At 42.1% G+C, this 15,997-nt stretch overlaps 1 protein-coding gene across 2 annotated transcripts in view; it reads right to left on the bottom strand.

Moving 5' to 3' along the window:
* Positions 1-513: 513 nt before the first annotated feature.
* Positions 514-15,997, bottom strand: part of mbtps1 (membrane-bound transcription factor peptidase, site 1) — a 50,199-nt gene continuing 34,715 nt past the window's right edge. For both annotated transcript variants that reach the window (XM_071203454.1, XM_034085180.1), the window contains exons 13-23: positions 15,473-15,661; positions 14,384-14,556; positions 14,098-14,213; positions 13,801-13,957; positions 9,944-10,068; positions 7,299-7,376; positions 5,487-5,627; positions 5,274-5,405; positions 4,362-4,488; positions 3,758-3,888; positions 514-1,440 (exon numbers count right to left, since the gene is read on the bottom strand). In XM_071203454.1, coding sequence (XP_071059555.1) covers positions 1,232-1,440; positions 3,758-3,888; positions 4,362-4,488; positions 5,274-5,405; positions 5,487-5,627; positions 7,299-7,376; positions 9,944-10,068; positions 13,801-13,957; positions 14,098-14,213; positions 14,384-14,556; positions 15,473-15,661 — 1,578 coding nt within the window. In that variant the 3' untranslated portion in view covers positions 514-1,231. The remainder of the gene's footprint in view (positions 1,441-3,757; positions 3,889-4,361; positions 4,489-5,273; positions 5,406-5,486; positions 5,628-7,298; positions 7,377-9,943; positions 10,069-13,800; positions 13,958-14,097; positions 14,214-14,383; positions 14,557-15,472; positions 15,662-15,997) is intronic.

Raw genomic sequence — 15,997 nt, 5'->3', positions numbered from 1 at the left:
TAAAGTTACTATTCATGTATCCTACTGTTGAGAAATTGTCTAAACATAAAAGAAAACAATCCTAAAGTTCCCTCAACAGGGAGTTTCTCTCCCATACACTCTCCCTCCCCCATGCCTGAAACGCCTCCATTGTACTTTGTTTACTTCTGTAATATAGTGACAACACGAAACACTCAAGCTTCTATTGGCTAGCGCAACAAAAGATTGTACATTATAGGCTAAGGGGCGGGACCTATCTAGCTCTGGTTTCGGACCGAGAGTGAAAAGATGTGCTGCAGCACAGGCAGGATGAGAATAATAAAGGAGTTTCACAAAAGAGGCACAACATATGAAACCTGAAACTGAGCATAATAGGGCCTCTTCAATTATTTAGTCTCTCTTTGGGAGGAAACTTTAAAAAATGTAAATACTACACTTGTGGCTGAAATATACTATTTTAATGTATGTGCTATACCTTGAATAGCCATTGGAAATTACTTCAAAAGCTCCAGAAACAATAAGCAGGCAGATCACTTTGATTATGCTTTTTAATTGAGATATATTTGAACAAGTCTGTTGATGCTACTTTGTTGACCATGAGATCATGGAGGAGGATATCAACAGAACGCCTGGCCAGTTCATTATATAAAGTATAAAAACAATGAAAAGACAGGGATTTAAAACAGATATGACTGATGAAGACGCAGGAGAAGACAACTTGATCATACCGGGGTCCTTGTTTTGGAAATGTCTGCATGATTGCACATGTGTGTGTGTGTGTGTAGGGGGTTGTTTCTGTCGGCGTGTATGCAAACCGCTTTATTCTTAAAGTGCATACAGTGTGTGGAGTATGTGTGTGAAATGTCTTGTACTTCTGGATATGTGTTAGGGTCTGAACAAATTCAATAAATATAAAAGTCATTCATAAAGAAACAATTTGGTCGAAGAAGAAATGTAGACAACATGTGCACTTGAACGCAAATGTAGACAACATGTCTGTCTCAAACAGGCATATTCGAGGCCAGGTGTGTTTAACATCATACGTGTCACACGTCTAATACTGTTCATTAGTCCACAAACACACACGGAGAGCCTTGAACAGACGAGAGGCACAAAAACTGTTTCACCCGAGAGAAGCCTGGAGTACGTTTACGGCTCAATTTCAGAGTTCATTAGACCCCACTTATCGCAGGTTGCTACTAACAAAAGTTGTCCGTTGTGAACGCAGGTCACACTGTAAAGTTGTTCCCGCTCACACTGCGGGGTTTTTCCCACTGGTCGTAGTCGTCGTCTGCTGCTGGAGGTACGTGGGCCGCTTGATACGAGGTTTCCTGCGCTTGGGTTTGCTCTTGGCCTTAGTGAGCTGGACCACGAAGAAGGACAGGACCACCATGGCTCCCAGGAAGGCGAACACGGGGATGGTCTGGCCCACTTCCTGGTTGTAGCGACCGGGCATTATCCCTGAGGGGAAGAGGTCACAGGTTAGGATCCACCTTTAGCATCTTTATTCTTACACACAGCAGGAAGGCCCTTCTTTTATTCAAACCCAGTTTTAGTGGACTCTAATGACACAATTCACCATTGTTGGTGGTTCAACACTAGCAAAAGGGTAATGTTTCAGTGGTGCTTTATCTTCACACCATGCATTAGACCAGGGGTGGCCAACCCGCGGCTCTTTGCCTAGTTTCATGCGGCTCTTCAGTTCACAACGAATTGTAGAGTGTGAGTTTGGGGGAGAGACACTGACTCCTGCCTAGTGTTGCACGGTGTGCCGATACTTGAAAGGTATACCGCGATACTCTGCCTTTACAAACGTTACGATTCCTCCATTTCATTAGTATCGGTACTTTAAGAATGACGGGGGAAAGTACTCCGGTGAGAAAGCGCCGTTTTAATAAGAGCCGTGTGTGTTCAGCGCTCTGCTTCCACTCCCTGCACTACAGCCGTGCCTGCAGTCCCTCCCTCTCAAGCACGCTCTAAGTCCCTCCCCTCTCTCGTGCACGCGCTAGCTGCCAGAGCATGTGAGAAAACGAGAAGCTGCAAGTGGGAGTGCAACTGCCGCTGCGCCTCGGCTTGTTGACAGAAAAGACGCCAGAAGCGAAATTTGGAAGTATTTGAGCGATATCTCTGACAGTGAGGGCAAGCCTACGGACACCAGAGGCCTGTCTGTAAGACATGTATTAATTTGATTTAATACGAATTCTTGTCATTTATTTTATTTATTGTTCTCATTGTTTAAAAGTTTGTGTTATGGTTATGGTTCTGGTGTGAAATAAAGCACAATAATTACATTTAAGACTGTTTCCCTTTTTTTAAGAAAAGTATCGAAAAAGAATCTGAATCGCAATTCTTGACTTGGTATCGAAACCAAAATGTTGGTATCGTGACAACACTAGCTACTCCTGACAGTTAAACCTGATATTTAGTAGGTCTGTTAAGTATCGAATGCTGATCATTCTGACGTAATTTGGCCGGTCAAAGTTGTTTGGGCTCGGATAAAATTGCTCCGTTACTTTCGTCCCGTGTTACTTTCGTCCCGGCTCTCCCTACGTGTGTATGTGTGGTGTCAGGTGTCCGTATGAGAGGATGACAGCGCATCTAATTTTGATGTGGCCCAAGAGCCAATCACAATAATACCTGCGATGCAGTGAACCAATCACCTTTGAGGGGGGGGAAACCTATCGTTGATTAAACACTATCCAGTGTTTCCCCTACCATTGTCTTGGAGGGGCGCTGCGCCCCGCCAACGGAGCCCCGCGCCCCCCCCCTGAAATTCAAGGTGTTTAAAAAAAATATATAATTTCTTTTTTTTTTAAATATATATATATATATATATAGCACCAAATTGCAAATAATCTATAACTACTATCACTTTTCACATTGAACATGTGCTCTTTTATTAAATAAACTAAACGCTTTCATTTTAAGTTGTGAGTTTAGTGTTTTTGACCCTAAGAAACACTGATGCATTAATCAATAACAATAATCCACAGCTCCTCTCTCTGCTCCAGAGGATTTAAAAAATATATATCCCAATGCCACAAAAATGCATCAGTGACGTTGAAATCTTGTCTCCAGAAAACAAAACACTGAAACAAGCGGCATCAGTGACTGTGTGTCTGATGTGGCTCTTTGCAGTAACAGAGACTCTTAACCTCTGACTGGTTGGCCACCCCTGCTTTAGACAATGTCAGTCTGTCACTAAGGCAACATAGTGTTGATTTAATGTTTGCCAGCGGTTACTTTTTGTTTTTTAGCTGTTTTAATAAACGACACACAAGTTGTTTGAATATAAATAGTTTTTCTATTTCCTCCCAAATCTACATATGATTTATACATACTATCACATATTTTGAGCAATAGATTTTGAAGACAACATATCGTTTTGCAGATACGAGTTCTTTAAAATATTCTATAATTTTGAGTAAATAATGCTGTAAAATCTGAAATAAATACTAATGAGTGAATCATTTCCCCTTCCCATGTCTTATGATTAATAGATAGTTAATGTATAGTTCTGATTTTTTAAAGTAGGAATTGTACATCAGTAGCTCCTGTGTTCTGCAAGTCAAATTACGTGATGTTTTTTATCAATGGATTCTGGACTTTTGGATAAGTAACTCTTTAATACCTTTTATACTGCAAGTGCTTACTGCTTGTAGGTTGCAAAACAATGTAGAACACTGCTGTGCACTAAACTATTAAACCAAGGGAATTACAGGTCTCAAATTAATCCCAAGTTAGATTGCTTAAAGTGGGAACTTTGAGTTGGTGTTACCTCCGGGGATGTCCCAGGCCCCGCTCTCCCCAGGGGACAGAGGTCTGACCTGGGGCCGGTACGCCCTCACGTTGGGTAGAGCCACTTTGTCCAGATCCACTGAGAGAAGCTTCTGGTGCTTCCACAGGTTACTGTGAGAGGAACAAAGAGAGGGTGAGACATACGCTAATGTATACAGTGTTCTGTTTTCATGTGATGAACCAAACCAAAGCGTTACTTCATGACATCTATATGCCTTTGATTTGATTTACTCTGTTGACAGGTTGAAAAAACCCACCAGACTGATCCTGATTATTATGTCACAGAAATGTGTTTCCCAACTACTGGGAGTGCTGCCTAAGTGGTGCTGCGACAGAAGGAAATGTAACTCAGATATTTTTCATTTCTACACAGAAATTGAAATAACACTGTTGGATTGACACCTTATGTTGGAGAAGAGAAATGTAAATGAGCCCTGCAGCTAATTAGGTAAAGCTTGTTTCTAGATTAGCTCGTCAGAAATGCCTTTTGTTTTTGTGAGATTAACTGTGTACAGAAAGACCAAACACATTATTTCCACACAGGCATCATCCCTGACGACTCGTTGGTGTTTCACCAGACTGACCTGGGTGCCGTCTCATTGAGCGGCTGTGGCTTTGCCCAAGACAGGTGGGGGCAGGCAGGTAGTGGGCGGGGCTTAGGGTCTCCCAGGTGAGCCTCGAGAACTTTGGAGTAGCGGTAAAGATGGTTGCCTGGAAGAATGGAAAGAATATATCTGTATGAAACATAAGTAGAAAACTCCCTATTGAGAAATGTTTAACTGTGATTGCAACCTGGTGCGTATCCTGATGCTAATAACGCTAGTGCTAAGTAGGTATTGATAGCAGTGGCTGTATTGTTGCTTTCCATGGCTTTTCTTTGGAAAAACAAGCGTTAACCTGAGTCTCCTGTAATGACGCAAGTACTTGCATGGGCTTTTGTTTTGAAAACCAGCCTAAACCTGAGCTTCCTTGAACAATAGAAGTTCGGTTTGAGGCTTCCATTTAGAAAAACACTTATTGCCCAGAGCTTTTAATAAGTATTTAGTAACTCAATGGGGCTTATATATTTAAAAAAAACAACAAGCATAATCCTGAGCTTTCTGTTATGATGCAAGTACTTTTTTTCATTGTTTTTATCGCTGCCTGGAGCTTTTTGTAAGGATTTAGTAACTCAATGGGGAGTTTGTTTGGAAAAACATGCATTTTTCAAAGACTCCTGCAAAGATACATTGACTACGGGGCTTATATTTAAAAAAAACAAAAAACAAGCCTCTTCCTAAGCTTCTTTTAAGGATACAGTTACTCTATGGTGCTTTTATTTTGAAAAACAAGCCTCACCCTGAGCTTATTTTAACATACAGTATCTTTATTGGCCTTTTATTTTGAAATATAAGACTTATCCTTAACTGTACATCCATATACAGTATATGGATATTAAGAAGGAAAATAACCAATATTACGACGTCATGTATGTGTTATGTCACTTCCGTCCTCACCTTCCAGTCTCTGTGGCAGTGGTTTGTCGGTGCCTGTGGGGGGGGGCACCCTGCTGTGGGAGTGACTGAGGCTGGGAGGGGTCATACTGTAGGAGGTGTACTGCAGGAGGGCATCCAGCAGCCAGAAACAGTCTGAAGGTCACACACCACAATATTATTATGGGTTGTAAGTAAAAAAGCAAACACACATGAGAACACACTATGGGAGCTCACCTTTCTGTCTGTGGCTGTCGTCTAGACAGTTAGAATCACCGTACAGGGCGATGCGACCTCCCCCGTCTGACGGCGTTTGGTACAGTCCGAGGATGGGAACCCCCTCCACCACCGCAGTCTCCTGCTTCAACACCTCCAGACCTGACACACACACACACACACACACACACACACACACACACACACACACACACACACACACACACACACACACACACACACACACACACACACACACACACACACACACACACACACACACACACACACACACACACACACACACACACACACACACACACACACACACACACACACACACACACACACCATTGACTTACATGCATTTCCTGGAGACTTATCCTAACCTTAACCATATCCAACACATGACTAACCCTAACCAAGTCTTCACCCTAAAATTAATGATGATTAATGACTAATGATTGACCTCCAATTTGTCCCCATAAGGGAGGTGAGTCCCCACATGTGACTGTGTAAACAGATTTAGGTCCCCACAAGTATAGTAATGCTAGCACACACCCACACACCAGAGTTCCCGTTAGCCGGTAATTATCGGACTATGACCGGTAAAATATGCTGAAGACCGGCAAATCTAAATCTCTCCGGTCAAAGTGTCCGTTCAAAATAATTTCCGCTTAGCGCAATACCACATCAGTTGCGCAACTTGCGCCATTTATGTGACAGACAAAAGAGTATGTGACAGACAAGAATAGTCAATTATAATGTCTAACACGTAATGTGGAGAAAGAGATGTCCTGTATGGGTTGATTGTGCGTTGATCTGTTGGTAATGCCTCGGGGTTCCGGTGGGCATGTAAACAAATGCATAATGCTGCGCTATATTTTGCGGCCTCATCCAGTTGCATAGCGACACTTATTGTTTAGGTGTCTTTTAATAAGCAGGTAGTCATATCATTTGCTCAAACTAGATCTGATCAATATGGACATAAATGCGAGTGAAGCCTAATCTGACGGGAGAGAGAGATCAGCTGCTACTGACGAGTCGACACGCAGCTCTGCATGATCACCTGCAGCGGTGAGCGGAACAAAACACACACTTCAGGTTAGAATATCACACGTAGCTATTTTAATGACCTCTCAAACTACCGTAACTAGGTATAGATATGTTTAGTTTTACTGTCGGGTCACTCATTACTGGATCCGCGAGCTGCGTGAGACGGACGGGCTGTCAGGAGAGGGAGAGCGCTCCGTTTATTATTCCCGTGTTATTGTAAATTACTGTACACTTTTGAATAGTTAATCTACTATGATTAGTTTGTTTAATATCGAATCATATCAATTTGTTTTAAAGCTCAATAAATAACAAAGAAGACCTTTGACCGGCACTTTTCTCATTTTGTCCGGAAGATTTAAACTTGAACGGACATGTTGACCGGCGAAAAGCTATTCTAATGGGAACTCTATGCGCGCACGTGCGCGCGTGTACACACACACACACACCACACACACACACACACACACACACACCACACACACACACACACCACACACACACCACACACACACACACACACACACACACACACACACCACACACACACACACACACACACACCACACACACACACACACACACACACACACACACACACACACACACACACACACACACACACACACACACACACACACACACACACACACACACACACACACACACACACACACACAACACACACACACACACACACACACACACACACACACACACACACACCAAGACTGACTTAATGAAGCTGGGTTCATTACTTTGGAAGTGGAGGGTTAGTACCTTGGTCCTTCAGATTCTTGGCGATCACTATTCCGTCCTCTGGGAACCGGGCGATGCTGCAGCCTGAGGCGTAGTACACTGAGAGAGAAGAGGAGATATCTTGATTTAGAAAACACTGTGAATACCAAAACAGTGTCCAGAGTAGGTTTCTACCAAAAGCTTTATTTGAAACTCTGAGTTTGGATTCAAATCCTCTCTGGACTCTCTCTGTCCTCTCACATCTCGGCAGGCTCGTCAGTCCCCTCCTGCTCCCTGGCTAAATGACGCACTGCGTGCTAATAGAACCGTCCTTAGGGCAGCAGAGCGGAAACGGTGGAAATCCATACACCATGACGACCTCCTAACCTATCAGGCCCTCCTCTCCTCTTTCTCTGCTTCCATCTCTCAGGCAAAAAGCACTTTCTTTCAAGATAAGATCCAATCTTCCTATTCCAATCCTAAAAAACTATTTTCCATCTTCTCCACCCTCCTTTCACCCACACACTGACCTCCTTTTCCCCTCTCTCTCCAAGTGAGGTTCTTACCCTCATTACCTCTGCCCGCCCTACCACCTGTCCTCTGGACCCTATCCCTTCAAACCTCCTTCAGACTATCGCTCCTGATATTCTACCGTTTCTCACCCATTTCATCAACACTTCTCTAACTTCTGGTCACTTTCCAAACAGTCTCAAGGAGGCAAGAGTAAACCCTCTCCTAAAGAAACCCACTGTCAACGCGTATGATGTTATAAACTACAGGCCTGTCTCTCTCCTCCCGTTCCTGTCTAAAACACTTGAACACGCCATCTTTAAACAACTCTCCTGTTATCTCCATCAGAACAACCTTCTGGATCCGCACCAGTCTGGTTTCAAGGCAGGTCACTCCACAGAAACTGCCCTCCTTGCTGTCACTGAGGAACTGCACACGGCTAAAGCAGCCTCCCTCTCCTCTGTCATCATCCTGTTGGACCTGTCTGCTGCATTCGACATGGTGAACCATCAGATCCTCCTTCACACTCTTCAAGAACTTGGAGTTTCAGGCTCTGCACTTTCCCTCCTCACCTCATACCTCAAAGACCGCACCTACAGGGTTACTTGGAGAGGGTCGGAGTCCGACCCTTGTCAATTAACTACAGGGGTCCCTCAGGGCTCTGTTCTTGGTCCCCTCCTCTTCTCCTTGTACACAAACTCGCTCGGATCTGTCATTAGCCTGCATGGTTTTTCATACCACTGCTACGCTGACGACACCCAATTAATTCTGTCCTTTCCCCGCTCAGAGACCCAGGTCGTCGCACGCATCTCTGCTTGTCTAGCTGACATCTCTCAGTGGAGGTCTGCTCATCACCTCAAGCTCAACCTTGACAAGACTGAACTGCTTTTCCTTCCGGGAAAAGATTGTCCCACTCTTGACCTAACAATCAACATCGGCACCTCTGTTGTTTCCCCGACTCAGACTGCAAGGAATCTGGGCATGATCTTAGATAAGAACCTGTCCTTCACTGCAAACTTCGCTGCTACAACCCGCTGCTGCAGACACACGCTTTGAAACATCAGGAGGATACGTCCCCAGCTGACCCAGAAAGCGACGCAGGTTCTGGTCCAGGCTCTCGTCATCTCACGCCTAGACTCCTGCAACTCCCTCCTGGCTGGTCTACCTGCATGTGCCATCCGACCTCTGCAGCTCATCCAGAATGCAGCGGCTCATCTGGTCTTCAACCTTCCTAAATTCTCCCACACCACGCCGCTCCTCCGCTCCCTCCACTGGCTTCCGGTAACTGCTAGAATCCACTTCAAGACAACGGTACTTGTGTACCATGCTGCGAATGGATATGGCCCTTCCTACATCCAGGACATGGTTAAACCGTACACCCCAGCACGTGCACTCCGCTCTGCATCAACAAAACGGCTCGCTGCACCCTCGCTGCGAAGGGGACCCAAGTTCCCATCAGCAAAAACACGTGGGTTTGCTATCCTGGCTCCAAAATGGTGGAATGAGCTCCCCATTGACATCAGGACAGCAGATAGCTTACACACCTTCCGGCGCAGACTGAAAACTCATCTCTTTCGACTCCACTTCGAGCAATAGAACTATTAACAAAGCACTTATAAAGCTCTATGAAACCTGATGTACTTATATGATTCTGTTTTCTTCAAGTTTGTATTTTGTTGGTCGAACGCACTTATTGTAAGTCGCTTTGGAGAAAAGCGTCAGCTAAATGCAATGTAATGTAAAAATCATCATTCAAATGTTTGTAGCTTTCATTTTCTGCACGTGTGGTCATTGCGTGATATTTATGCACAGTTGTAGATAAAAATGAGGAAAGACGTATATTTTGATTGTTATACCAGTTGCAGCCGTAGGATTGTTTCTGACTTGTGTGATCTGAACATTTCCAATAACAATAAGTTTGTTGGCATTTAGCCTTTTCACTCATATCAAAAACACTGTTTGCTCTCCCACTTATCCACATAAAGAGTCAAGTTATATTAATTAAATGTAATAACTATAAAAAAACTCCCTCATTTAATTTGATGAATCACTTCATACAATTTGAGGATTTTGTTGCACATTCAAACTCAACAGAAGCTTTGAATGTAACAAAATAACATTCAGTACAAGGGAAGGGAACAATGCCATCAGAAACAAGGCAAGTGTGTGTGTCTTACTGTCATGATCAGCCAAGGTGAAGTCCCCCTCGTACAGCCCGTCACTGAAGGCCATCCCCCACACTGAGATCAGGTCGTTCAGAGCTGGAACGTTAGCGCCCCCTGTGTCCGGCATCCACCACTGCCTGCAGGTCACACCAACAACACATCTCTAACCACTCATATACTGTAAGCAGCAACACAAATACTGTATACATCTACATAAAAAAAACTTCTATTAAACACCCACTGCTTTTCAATACAGGATAAAGGATTAGTTTTAATTTGTGCCACAAACAGACAACTGATGGAAAGAAGTACAACAGCTCAAAAAACGAGAAAACAAAAGGGTTCTGTGAAAGTTGTTCCATTAAAGAATATAAAATAAAAGATGTATACAATTAAATATAATGTAGGACATAATATAAGAATGAAAAATTGAATAAAATATAAGATATCGATTTTTTTTTAAAAGTGCCAGCATATTGAGTGCATGACGCTCTGAGGGAACAGTCTGGTGAGGGTATAATCCAAGTCTCGTTTATTCAGTCATAGGTTTGCTCCTAACTAACACATGCATTTGTATTGTGTTTGTATACAAATGAATATTATTTCACAAACACTTAAACGCTTAAGTATGCACGCTATTTGTCCATTTGAACACATGTATGTAATAAATAGTTAAGTTTGAGGAAAAGCTGATGTGAAGGATTGAGCATACATTTGTATAAGGAGACTGGATTTTAAGTTATTTAGCAGTTTATAATTAGATGTTTCGTAAAGTTTTGCTGTTGTCAAACACCGCCCCAATTTAGATCAATTCATCAAGATATTTTTGTACATTTTTGTATTCTTATTTGTTACATGCTCAAAAACCTATATGCCACTACAGGAGAGGGAATACCGATAAAAGCACAATAGAGCCACTATAAGAATTCAAGGTTACACGGTATAAGTGATTGGTGAAGTATTCCTTTAAGAAAAATAAGTAATCATATGAGAACAAAGTCATTTTCATAGAAATAAAATCAATATAGAATCGGACAAAACCGAGCATCAAAATTAAAGGAGGTTTTAAAGGATGAAATGGCATTAACTTTGAGAACATAAGGAAATAAGTTCCAATGAACAAAGAGATGAATCATCGCCATTCAATTCAAAGTGAATTACTCAGAAAATATTTGGAAGCCCTAAAGACTATATTTGACTGAATTGAAGACTTTAATCCTGTGGATATTGTGCAACAGCTTGGGTGGGATATGAATGGAGTAGCGAGGACATGAGTCCTTTTTTATCTCGGCACGTGTTGTGATTTATAACTTCTATTACAGAGCGAGGATGCATAAACACAGTCCAACACTGCGGACAGACACTGGGATACAGCGAGAGAGCCAGAGCTCCGTAAAGTGAGAGCTGTTAATCATGGCACTGTCTCTTAATGGAGGGAGAGGACACATTTTAGAGAAAGAGATATAGGGAGCTTCCAAAATGAAGATGAATCACAGTCAGAGAGGATATTCAATTACTGCTGTGACATTTTAAGTTCCTCAAACTCATTTTATAATAAGCAATTATTCAATAAAACAGTTTGCATATCATATTGAATGAGTCTGGAATTTTGTTTAGATATGTTAGGGCTGTCCCGAATACCATTTGTCGGGCTCCGGATATTCGGTAGTAATCAGCAGCGAATATTCGGTGCGGAGAGATTGTTTTTTCCCCCCACAAAAATGTCATAACACGCTCCGAGACACCTGACAACACGCTGTTAAGCAGAAGCGCAGAAAGAGCATACTATTACGATTTATATTTATTTATTTTCTCAGTACTCGCATACATTAAAACTAAATGTGTCCTCTGCGTTTAACCCAGCCGCAGTGCAGCGCCCGGGGACCAAATCTGGTTCCAAATTCCGTCTATAACGTTTTACAACCTGAAGATACAAAACACATTTCTGTTATAACAACAATACTTTTAATAGCATAGCTGTAACAGTAGGCCTAACAGTGTAATACTTGTTACAGATACAGTAAACAGTATTTAAATAAATGAAGAACGAAAAATAAATGAACGAACTGTATGCCAATAATTGCCTTAGCCCCAGATGTTCCCACATTGCTCCTATTATTTTCACTATTCGGATAACATTGAAAAACTAATATAAAAAACTATTCGGTTGCTTGCTTGCAACTATTTTCCAAGCAAAGTAAGTGCACGATTTTATCATGTGTAACGTTACTGTTTAAACGGCTAAACGGATAAACCAGCTTCATCAGCAACTTGACAACAGCTAAGCTAAGCTAGGCTAGTACTTACAGCATCCGGTGACTTTTCAGAGTTGTTGTGCCACCGTGGTAGGCCAGTTTCTTGTCGCATATTTGGCACACTGCCTTCTTCTTACCGTCGTCCAATTTAAAATGGTCCCACACAGCTGAAGTCTTCGGCATTTGGTGTTCAGGTGTGTGAAGCGAGGTGAAGCGAGGTGAAGCGTGCCGTTTGCATTCGTGACTGTGAGTGAACGCGATGTCAGGAGCACAGGCTGAGATTGTATATATTTCCGCATTTTAACAGTGCAATACAAAAGTATAAATATAGTATAAGAATATGGCAATCGCCTTTATTGATAGCATACATTTAGGAACAAAAAAATAAAAAAACGAATATCCGAATAATGAAATTAAAACGCGAATAGTTGGCCAACGAACGAATATTCGAATATTCGGGTACAGCCCTAATATTTAGATCAGAGTAAGATTGGTTTTATTCCGATTAAACATTAAGAGATGTGAAGGCTTATCTTCTCTATGTTTTTGGTCACATAAGGCAATGTCAAAGTATGAGTCAGTGCCAATTTGAGCCAAAAGTACATGATACTTGCCGTCTATAGAAGGCCCTGAAAATGTTTATTCTAATTCAGACTGTTGATTCCAGTTCAGGTTCAGATGCAGCACCTCTTTTCACCAGAGCCCCATCTGCCCTGATTGGTGGCTGACGGGCTCTGTTGTGATTGGTCAAACTCTTCGAGATAATAGGGCCTCTATAAAAGGGGAGATTTTTGGGGGTTTTCCCTTTCTATAATAGGCCCCCTTTAAGTTTAACAGTCAACAACACAACTTCAGACAAATATTCATAAATTGTTACTGTTGCAAAAAAGCACGTGGTGTCAGCTTTTATGTTGGAGTATACCTACTTCTAACCAAGAGTGGAGCAAAACAAATCTTTCATGTAAAACAACCAGAAATTGCCTGATAGTAAGACATAAGAAAGCAGGCTTTAACCTGTTAAGCCCGAGCCTGTTTTCCAGGTCTCAGGCTCGAAAATGACATTCCCAGAACAAATGACTATATCTTCACTTCTAAAAGGGGATACATTAATAATCTTTGTTCCCAAAGACATGATACACCTGTGAGTTGGATGCAGAAAAGTCAGAATCAATATAGATGTTTTTATTTGAAAGTAAATTCAATTTTTGGTCGTGGAGAGATGATACTTATACCATTGGAATCCGTGGAATCTCAGCTTTCAGATGATATCTTGTTTGTGCAGATCAGATGAAGTATAACATATTTCTACCGTGAGCTATGTGCTAAGTGCGTTAGCACTCTTTTGCTTAGTGCTAATTCAGAGGCTTGGCGTTAGAGTTGCGTTTTGTTTCGGTAAAAATGGTTCATATCGTCAGTTAGCTGAGTTTTCTTCCCGTTAAGTGGGTATGACACATTCATAGGTTGTTAAATGTTAAGAAGCCCTGAGACACAGTTTCTTGAATATTGTTGTGTTTAGCGCACGCGGGCGGGGGCATGGGGTTTAACAGGTTAATGGCCTTTAACATTAGCTGTCGTATTGCCGTGACAGTAGTAAAGTCAGTGATGGCTGCTCACCTGGTGTTTTCGTCATAGAACTTGACCTTCCTCATGACCGAGGTGTTGTACCAGTCGCTGAAGACGATGAGCGACAGGCCGTTGTCGATGTCTCTCCTCAGCTTGGTAATCTCTTCGGGGAAATACTCCTCCTCGCTGTCCACCATCATCAGAGTGCCTGTAGAGACAACAGAGCCAACCACACATTAGCTTGATCTCTTTTGCTCTACCATTAGCCGATAGCACTCTGAGAAAAAGAGTGCTGGGTCAGTCCTTTTTGAAGTGGACATCTTCAGTTTTTTGTCCGTGTGCTCTTACCATACTGGCTGGCATCAAAGCAGGTGATGGGTGCTCCGAGCACCTCCACAAAATATCCCATACTCCTCAGGTGCTGGTACATGTCCCTGAAGTTAGTGTGGATGTGGTCTCCGTTCCTGAAACATACATTTAATCAAATCCATTTGACCTTTCAGTTGCATATGGTCAAACATGCTAATAAAACAAACATTTGAAAACACATATTCAACCAAATCAGTGACGGGAAAAAAGATGGGTGAAGCAAGAAAGTCTTATAGACATCAAGTAGACATCTCCACACACGCACCAGTCCAGTGGGTCGTTCTTCATGCGGAGGTTGTCTCGGGGAAAGTATCCGGGGGGGTAGCGCAGGTTGTGGTACTGATCCCAGAGCACCCTCTTACTGCGAGGGGGGGTCGGGACGATCTTCACCTTGATTGGCAGTTTGACTGTGGAGGTCATCTCACCACCCGCCACTGACTGTAAGGGATTAAAGGTCAGGAAGGTGGATAAGTTATTACTGAAGAGGAGTTTTCAATAACACAAGATAGATCATTTAAACTCTTAACCAGGGTACTTCTGCAGTTCCAGGTGCAGGAAAGACGATGGAGTAGTGCAATTGATTAAAAAAGATACACTGAAATGATGATTTCTTCTGAAAACTAAATCCACTTATTGTGATGATGAGAACAATACACATTGGAATAAGCCAACCAATGTGGTTATTTGCTTATATTGCTACACACATACACAGAACAGTCTTGTTGAAATGTGAAATGTTGAGAATCAATTAAATTAACTCAGGACAGAGGCAGACCACTCTGATGGAACATGTACGAAATGATGTTTCTGTGGTTTCTTAATAATCATTACAGCACTGCGTTTATGTGATAAAAAGGAAATTATTTTGTTGCTTCTTAAATCAATTCTGAAATGCAAGGCAGACGTGTGATAACGATAGCAGCACATTTATTCTCAAAAGTTCTTTATTTTATTCTCAACATTTTAAGTTTATTTTTCAAATCCACATCTGATTTATTGTTCTTATGCCTGGTACTAAAGCCAAAGGTTTGACTGAATTCTTGAAATATATATATATATATATATATATATATAAATAAAACAAAATCGTCCTCTAATTTCTCCCCCAATGCCTTGCTCGTTTACTCTTTACACTTCCTACCCATTTAAATCATTAACAACACAGTTAACATGTCACAGATGAATGCATTAAAGAGAATAATGTTGTCAAAGTAATGAATAACTGGTTTACCTAGAATTGTTACTTCAAAGTGTTATCGTGTGATGTACAATTGGTATATCCATTTTCTTTGTAGTGTAACTCTTAAAATCAGTTTGAGACATTTGGAGGTAAGCTGTTGCTGCGGTGACTCACATTGTTCTCTGCAGGCGACGCCACTGTGATCATTACATGACCCTGAGCGATCCCTTCCCATGATGCCGCTTTCTTGGCCACGGAGATGGACACGGCCAGGTACCCGGCCCACGGCCACAGCACGGGGGAGTAGGACATGGCCACGTCGATGTGGTCTCCGTTCTGAGGGAGGTACGGCTGCCAGATGGGCTGAGCAGGAGACAGGAAACTTTAGAACGCTGACAGGAAGACGTTTCAACCACTCTTAGATCATCATGATGCAGAACCAGGCCACACAAGGATGGAATTCATCATACACCGGTCCTCTAAAAGAACTTCTGTTGCAGAGGAGCATTCAACTGTTATGCTGGATTAAGGGCCTTTTTGGATTTATTTAAAGTATTTTATTTAATTTGTAATTATTTATATCAGAAACATTTTAGCAAGGGTGCAAAGGGAGATTTTTCTTAGAATTTGGGAAGTTTAAAAGAGCCCCGTTATGCTCATTTCCAGGTTTCATATAAGTATCGTGTGCCTCTACTGGGA

The sequence above is a fragment of the Pseudochaenichthys georgianus genome, chromosome 6, assembly GCF_902827115.2.
Source record: "Pseudochaenichthys georgianus chromosome 6, fPseGeo1.2, whole genome shotgun sequence".
NCBI classification, from domain to species: Eukaryota; Metazoa; Chordata; class Actinopteri; order Perciformes; family Channichthyidae; genus Pseudochaenichthys; species Pseudochaenichthys georgianus.
Note: the sequence above shows the minus strand (reverse complement) of the source record. Positions and strands in the feature narration are given on the sequence as shown.